The sequence below is a fragment of the Camelus bactrianus genome, chromosome 2, assembly GCF_048773025.1.
Source record: "Camelus bactrianus isolate YW-2024 breed Bactrian camel chromosome 2, ASM4877302v1, whole genome shotgun sequence".
NCBI classification, from domain to species: domain Eukaryota; kingdom Metazoa; phylum Chordata; class Mammalia; order Artiodactyla; family Camelidae; genus Camelus; species Camelus bactrianus.
Genome location: NC_133540.1, coordinates 118,572,414 through 118,580,720, shown reverse-complemented (window position 1 = coordinate 118,580,720; position 8,307 = coordinate 118,572,414). Strand labels below are relative to the sequence as shown.

At 39.1% G+C, this 8,307-nt stretch overlaps 1 protein-coding gene across 1 annotated transcript in view; it reads left to right on the top strand.

Annotated features, from left to right (window-relative positions):
- The first annotated feature begins 2,903 nt into the window (after positions 1 to 2,903).
- PI4K2B (phosphatidylinositol 4-kinase type 2 beta) overlaps positions 2,904 to 8,307 on the top strand; it is a 32,378-nt gene continuing 26,974 nt past the window's right edge. The window contains exon 1 of the mRNA XM_074349671.1: positions 2,904 to 3,415. Within this exon, the coding sequence (XP_074205772.1) occupies positions 3,109 to 3,415 (307 nt within the window). The 5' untranslated portion in view covers positions 2,904 to 3,108. The remainder of the gene's footprint in view (positions 3,416 to 8,307) is intronic.

Here is an 8,307-nt window from a genome sequence, read left to right as displayed (position 1 = left end):
GAGTTATTATTTTACATGTATTTAAGGTCTTTGAAAAATACGTGGTCGCAATTAATTAACAGATGGAAAATCTCAGTGGAGATATAGAAACTCTAAAAAAAGAAACAAATGGAAATTCTAGAACTAAAAAGTAGAATATTTGAAATAAAAAATTCATGGGGTGGGGCTTAACAGCTAATTTGAAATGGCTGAAGGGTTGGTAAACTTAAAAACAGATTAAGAGAAATTATTCGATCTGAAAAACAGAGAAAAAACTATTGAAAAAAAAGATCAGAGCCCTTCTGACTTTTAGGATAATAGTAAAGAGTCTTAACATACATGCAATAGGAATCACAGAAAGAAAGGGAAGAGAGAATGGGGCAGAAAATTTTTTGAAAAAATAATGGCTGAGATTTCACCAAATTTGATGGAATATATGAACTCACAGATTAAGGAACCCAGCAAAACCCAAGCAGGATATATAAGAAGAAATTCACCTGATGATCGTCATGGTCAAATTATTTTAAAAAGTGAAGATAATGAAAAAACTCTTAAAGGCAGCTAGAGAAAAATGACATAATACAAATTGGGTGGGTCAGCAGAGGGACATGATTCAGAAACAGTGAAGTCTAGAGGACAATGGAATCATATTTTTAGAGCCGAACTTGGAGGTGGGGGCAGGGGGCAACATCAATCCAGATTCTGTATCCAGAGAAAATATTCTTTGAAAATGATGGTGAAATAAAGATAATTTCTGATAAATGAAAACAGAACTTATCACCAGCAGATATGCATTACAAGGAATGCTTTAAAAAAATTCTTCAAAGGGAAGGGAAATGATAGTTGATGAAAACTCGGATCTATGGGAAAGAATAAAGGGCACTGGAAATGGTAAATATGTGGGTAAATAGAAAAGAATACACATTTAAAAAATTCCTTTAAAAGACGTGATTGTTCACGGCAAACATTATTCACTGTATTTAAACATATATAAGTCTAATATATATATAACAACAAGAACATAAAGGATGGAGGATAAACAGAAATACACTTTTGCAATGTTCACTTTACATCAGTTACTACAATATGAGATCCATGTACATTGAGACAATTTAAGGATGCATAGAGTAAGTGCTAGGGTAAGCACTAAAAATTAATGTAAAGAAGTTTCACAGAAAGTCAATAGAGGAATTAAGATGAAATATAAGGAAATATTGATTAATTCAAAAAGAAAGCAAGAAAAGAGGAACAGAAGAACAAAAAAGGGATGAAACAAATAGAATACAAATTGCAAACAACAGTAGACCTAAATCCAACTACATTAATCTTATATTTAATGTATAGACTAAAAACTCCAAGAGGCAGAAATTATCAGACTGGATTTTTCTTTTTTTAAATCAAGAACCAACTACAAGTGTTCTACAAGAGATACAGACATATTAAAGACACAAATAGAATAAAAAGAAAAGGAAAAAAGATTTATCAGGCAAACAGTAAACATTAAAAAAGGTGGGGTGGTTATATTAATATCAGATAATGTAGAATTCAAGCCAGGAGTATTAAGACAGATAAGGAGGGAAAGTTTATAAAAGAAAGAAAGAAAGAAAAAAAGGAGAAAGAAAGGGTTAAATCATCAGGAAGACTTGAAAGCCTAACAGAAGACATAAAAGTCCTACATATATGCACCTAGTAACACAACTTCAAAATGCATAAAGGCAAAACTCACTAAACTAAAAGAAGAAATAGACAAATCCACAATCACTGTAAGTGTAATATTCTCTCTTAGTGAGTAATAGAACTAAATTTAAAAATCCATAAGGATATAGTTGATTAGAATAACACTATCAATACTTAACTGATTTTTATAGAAATAATTGACAGTTATATAACCACTCATCTGCAGAATACACATTCTTTTAAAAATGCACATGGGATGTTCACTAAGGCAGATAATATGCTGGATTATGAAATAAGTCTCAATAAATTCCAAAAGGTTGAAATCATAGTGTCTCTTCTGGACACAACAGAATTAAATTAAAAGTCAGTAATAATATCTAGTGATCATTTTGCAGTACACATAAATATTAATCACTGTGTTGTGTTGTACTGTGTATGTGTTTACACCTGAAACTAATATAAGGTTTTATGTCAACTATACTGCAATAAAAAATAATATATAGAAAAACCCCTGAATTTTTGGAAATTAAAAAACACTTCAAATAAGTGAGTCAAATTAAGAAATCATAAGGGAAACTTAAAAGTATTTTGAACTGAATGAAAATGAAAGCACAACGTATCAAAAATTGTGGAATGCAGATAAAGCAGGGCTTAGAGGGAAATGCATAGCTTTAAATGCTTATATTAAAAAAAAAAAATAGAAAAGACCAGAATCAATAATGTAATCTTCTGCTCCAAGTAACTAGAAAAGAAGACGAAATCAAATCTCAAATAAGTAGGAAGAAGGAAATAATAAAGAGCAAAAGTCAATTAATAGAGAACAGATAATCAATGGAATCATAAGATGGCTTTTTGAAAAAATTAAAAATTTGAGTAAACTTCTAGCTAGATTAGTCAGAAGAAGAGAAAGAAAATGCAAACTCCCAGTATCAGGAATGTCTGAAAAATGACAAGGTCCTGGCCCTCATGAACTTCTGACAGGGAAACGAATGTTAAACAGTCATACAAGAAAATATATAGGCATAGGTTGTGGTAAACTAGGAGACAATTCTGCAGGGAGGGAGGGGCCGACCTGGGTTGGAGAGGGACACCTCTGCAGAGGTAAGTTAACTTCTCCCACCCTAGCGCTCCGCGAGGAGTAACAGCACCCTCGCGTCTTCCAGGTCCCCTGGAAGGCAGGTGCGCCCCCGCCCTGCGCGCCGCGTCCCCCGCTCCCACCCCGCCCCCGCCCCCGCCGCCCCGGCCCTTCCGCGCAGGCGCGGGGTTGGCGCGAGGTGGGGCGCGGCTGGCGGCCGGGCCGGGTAACCGCCCCGCGGGCGCCAAGCGGGACAGCGCGCAAGTGAGGGGCCTTCGCTCGGACCCAGCGGCTCCGGTCCTCCGTGATGCCGAGGCCAGACCCGTACGCCCGGCTTCTCTGAGCGGGTCTCGTCCCGGAGGGCACCGAGGGAGGCCATGGCGGAGCCCTTGGAGCCCGGGAGGCAGGCATCCGCGGGCGGCGGGAGCCTGGAGGAGGAGGACGACGAGGAGCGGGAGCCGCTGCTGCCGCGGATCGCCTGGGCCGAGCCGCGGAAGAGCGCGCCGGGGAGTGCCGTGAGGCAGGTGAAGGCTGCCGGGGACGAGGGCGCGGCCTCCCGTGGCCAGGCCAGCGACGAGGAACTGCTGCTCCGGCCTGGGGATGCGTCTCCCTCCCCTTCCCTGGGTTTGGGGCGCCTCCGGAGCTCGCCCACCGACCTGGATCGGAACCGCCCCGTGGGTTCAGGTGCGACCCGGCTCATCCCTTTTTCCGCGCCTTTCCTGAGCGCCTGTCGCCGCCGCCGCTCAGCCCCCCATTCACGCGCCTTCTCGCGTCCCTGCCCCCTGCTCCATTCTCCGTCTCCGCTAGCCCTTGCCTGCTGGCAAAGGCTGTCCGCCAGGTATCCCGGCCGGCGCACAGGCCAGGGGCCAGCCCCTGCTCACACCTTGGAAGCCTAGCCTTCCTCTTCTGCTCCCGGGTTTACTCGCATCTTTTCCGGGGGCTACATGCCACTTCACCCAAGGCCCAGGGTTGTCATTAAACTCTGATCCTTGAGGCCTCCCCTAAAAGCGAGCCTAAACTTTTGGGATCAGACAGGAAACTTAACACTAAAATAACGTAAGTTGTTTGCTCAAGTTTGGACTTGAGTTTTGGATTAAGAACACTGAACTATCAAGAAAGTTCCCCGAGAGTTTGCAAGGTGGATGCCTGCTGAGAGAGGGAAAGCAAGAATATCCGGTTGCCACTGGGACACGTTTCAAAAACTTTTAAAATAAAATGTTGTAGTGACGTTAGCCAGAGCGGGCAGAGGCAGTTAAATTTCCGTACCTGCCCTCTCTCTTGCAAAGTTTTCTTTCTTGAGTCATTTATACTTTTATACTTTACAAAGGAAAAACCTTTTCACTGTTGAGCAGACTGACAATATCAGGTGAAAAAGAGGATATTTGAAATGATGTTGAGAGTAAAATTTAGGCATTTGACTGCAGGCATGGATATTTGTTGATAAATCCAGTTTATTTGGCATAGTGGAGTCCAATTAGGCTAATTTGATAGTAAAATAGAATAGCGTTGTAAGAGTCCTAGGTAGAGATGAAACAGGCTAGATGTAAAATGGTCGTAACACCTTCTTGCTGGTGGTAAGGGTGGTTTAAATGAGGTGATGCGTGCACTGTGCCTGGAACATCAGTCCATGCATGACAGCGTAAAGACAAGGCACAGAAAATGTAGTTTCCATTAATGCTGCTTAGTTTTTCTGGAGTCCTTAGATTTTACATGTTCTGCTACTAGTACGCTAATAGGCCTTCTACAATTTAAAGAACTTTGGGTAGAATAAGTTATTCTAGTTGTAGTTGGACTTACAGTCAAACATTCTAGAGTGAATAAACCAGAGAGGCCCGCAGGAAGTGGACTTTAATGAATAAAGCTTTAGCAAATTGGTCTGACATACAGGTTGGCTAGCTACCATTATAATGTTAGCTTTTGGATGCATAGACAGTACAACATTTAACATGAAGATGGAACCAGATCACAAACAGATCCACAGTCACCTAGCTACATCGATAATCTGGGTTTGTATTACCTAGAATTCTGGTTTGTGAAGTAACTAAGATCCTAGCTTGCCCTTTGCTACTCCAAATTTACCTATGTAGCTAGATTTTAAAAGAGTCTAAAACCTTGAAATTGCATTTATTCTATGAAAGTTGGGTTTTGTAGACAAATGATATTAAGGCTAGAAAAGGTAAAAGGGGGGGTAGAATATAATATTCAGAATACAAAATGGATTTTATTAGAATTCCAGCCTTTTAAAATTGTGATAACTTATTTATATCAGACTTTACAGTTTGCTAAGATCTTTTTTCATATATTTCATTAATTCTCACAACAGCACAGCAAGTTAGCTGTTATTCACCCTTATGCTGGGTATGAGGATTAAAACTGACTTAAAACTGTAATGAGTAGTAGCTGATAAACTTAAGAGGTAAACCGAAGTCAAGATCCAGGAAGTGGTAAAGCCGGGACTGAGCTTTGTTCTTTCACGTCCTGCATTTTTTCCATTTTGCTGTAGATCTGCAAGTGTTTCAGAATTAACTTCTGTTTACTTATTATGGAGGCTTTATTTTTAATGGATTTAAAAATAGTTTTGAATTGTAAAACTATTTTTAAAATTTCAAACCATTCTCCTAAAATTTCATGATTTTTTTAACCTGATAATTAAGTTTAATTATTTTTTAATGAGTCCATTAACTTCCTTTGTCCTTTACCACCAATTTCTATGAAGCCAACTTCTCTAGTTCCAAGAAATTCTTACCTTTCGATTAATACTAACATCATTTACGATGCTTAACTATTTTGTTTATGTGAACAGGAGCTATATGTACTTTAGCCAGTGGAAGAATGTCATGTCTGTTATCTTTACTTGAACAAAGCATGTGACAAAGTCTAGAACCAGCATAAACCATAGTATTGTTAGATCAGTGTCAAAGTAGAAGGATTAGTGGCATTTCTAGATCTAGCTGTCATTTTAATCAGTGAGTTGGAGGGTAGTGAAGTTGATAATAGTTAATACCCACAAAACAGTACCTGCAGGGCATAGTTCTGTGCATTTCACATGTATTAATTTATAACCAACTCCATGAAGTGAGCACTGTTTTTTATTCTCACTTTAACGAAGTGCAGAGAGGTGAAGTGACTTCTTCAAGGTCCCAGTTAATACAAACCAGAAGCACTTACCAATTTTGTTGGAGAACCTGACAATTAGAGAATGGCATTAGAATTCACAAAGAGCTACCAAAGTAAAAGAAAGTGTGTATTTATTGATTCATGGTGGCTTAAAAATGTACAAACAAAATAAAATCATTTAAAAGTAAGGAAGAAAGATGAGAGTGGGAAATTAGGATAATGGAATAAATGAGATGGAGGCCAGAATAAGAGTGCACAAAATGTTCATCACACACTTGGTATAGGCAGCCCACAAATTTGACTTTTAAGATTACTGAGCAGCCTACTTGAGAGAAACACAGTCACTGTGTTCCTAAAGTTAAAACAGACTGATTATTTGAACAAAAACAAAACTGAGATTAACCTGTTGTGTATCCTTTTGGAGAAGAGACTGTATGCTAGGTAATATATTTGTAATACAAGTGATGAATTTCATAGGAGTTTTTCTTAAAACTTCCCTGAAGTTCATTTCAGTAGAAGTAATTCTAGTGGGTGGTGCTGTCAGTATTGCTGGGTCTAGATTCAATATGCTGATAACCTGGCTAAATTTAGAGGGAGGTACTAGACAAGTAGATACCCCATGGATCTTGACAGTCCTCCATAGCTGAGCTTTTGAGAGGTAGTGAGCAGCAGTGTGATGGAGATTATTCCTCAAGCAGTAATTAGGACACACGTATTCTTTGTTTTCCATCTGCTGCAGAGACCCATCATTCAGCAGATGTTTCAGTGCCTACTTGGTGCTAGTGGAAATCGAGGCCATGGGGAAACTGGTGGCCAGATGTCAAATGGTTGTCCAGTCACCAGCCTTGTCCCCACGTAACATTGTAACCAAACAGTTCTAATAGAGGATATATATGCTTGGATGGGGAAAGCTGAAGGTTCCGTTGAGCTGTGCTGTGGACCTGGGGGCCAGGGAAGATTTAGCAGAGGAAGTATCCAATTTGAGACTTGGAAATGAATAGCACTGGAAACCCTGAGGCAGGGGTTAAGATCACCAGACTTGTGAGCCAGCTACTTTTCTTTTTAGAAAATATTTTGGCCAGTGGGTAAGATTTATTCATTTCGATTTATTTATTTGAAATGAGAACTTGATAAGTTACCATGCAACTTTATAAAATTAAATATAAAAGGTTATAAGTGGGTTCTCAATCCATTTTTAGTTTCTACTTACCAAAGGATCAGTAATAATCCTTAAGTGTGGTTAAAATTTTGTTAATAAGTAATTCTCAAATTTATTGAGGGCCTACCATGTGCCAGGTACAGTTTTAAGCACTTGGCATATATCACGGGACAAAACAAAGATCTCTGCCCTCCTGGTACTTAGATCATTCTGTTATAGCATTGCAAGTGTTCAGATGGAGTTGAAGGATGGATAAGACTCAGCCATAGGAAGGAAACTTGGCATATATATCAGAACAGCATGGGCAAAGTTTCAGAGGGTGGACTGGATGTCTTGTGAAAAGAGAGGAGCTTGAATAGAACTGGAACTTGACTAGAAGGCCACTGCTGCTTCTGAGAGGAGTCCCAAAGGATATTTACAGAGGTAGAACTGAGATTCTCCTTAGAAAATTTGAATATTTTTTGATACAGAGTCAAATCAAAATCTCATAGTTTATTTCTTAAAAGGGGTGAAATTAATTTTAACTGAAAAAATGTTAAAGAAAATACAGGTAATTAAGTCCCTCAGCTATTAAAAACCAAACCAATGACAACAAACCTTCAAACCAGATCGCTACAGCACTTGTGTCCTGAAGTGGCATAACTTTAGTATGTGTTCTCCAAATTTAAACTCATTGCTGAATGTACATTTAAGTGACTAAAACAAAGAAATCTGTAGAATGTATTTGTGAGTTAAAAGTCAGAAAGAAGAATCATCTACTGAAAAATAATTACTTGGATTTTAGAATAGTTGTATATAGTTTTGTTTTGTCTTCTGGCTGTAATTAGATAGAAACAGTTGTCCTTTAAGTGCCTTTCTGGATTGTGATGGTAAATCCAGGCTATCTTCAGAGAATGCCAGTTTTCATTTATCCAAAAGAGTTGCTCAATAAGGGACCAGGTAAAGAAAAAGGGATTGAGAACATCCTGACTGATTTTGTAGGAATGGTCCTGATCTGATTTTGGTTGAAGCTGAATTATTAAGTATTCAGAGTATGATCCTGGGCTCCAGGAGAGTAACAAAGGCAGGTTCTCTGATGAACTCATAAAGCTTAACCCATAAAGCAATTTGATAACATCTGATACTAACGTCAAAGTCTGCACGTAGTTTCCAAAAGAACTGCCCAAGTGCATGTTGGGAGAGGCCAAGAGTGGTCCAAGAGTTTAGCCATTTCAGTATAAGTTAGTAGTATGCCAGGACTCCTAAACGACAAGTGTAATGCTAGAGTGCTCTTTTTTTCGTATAGTGTCAGGACTGAGAG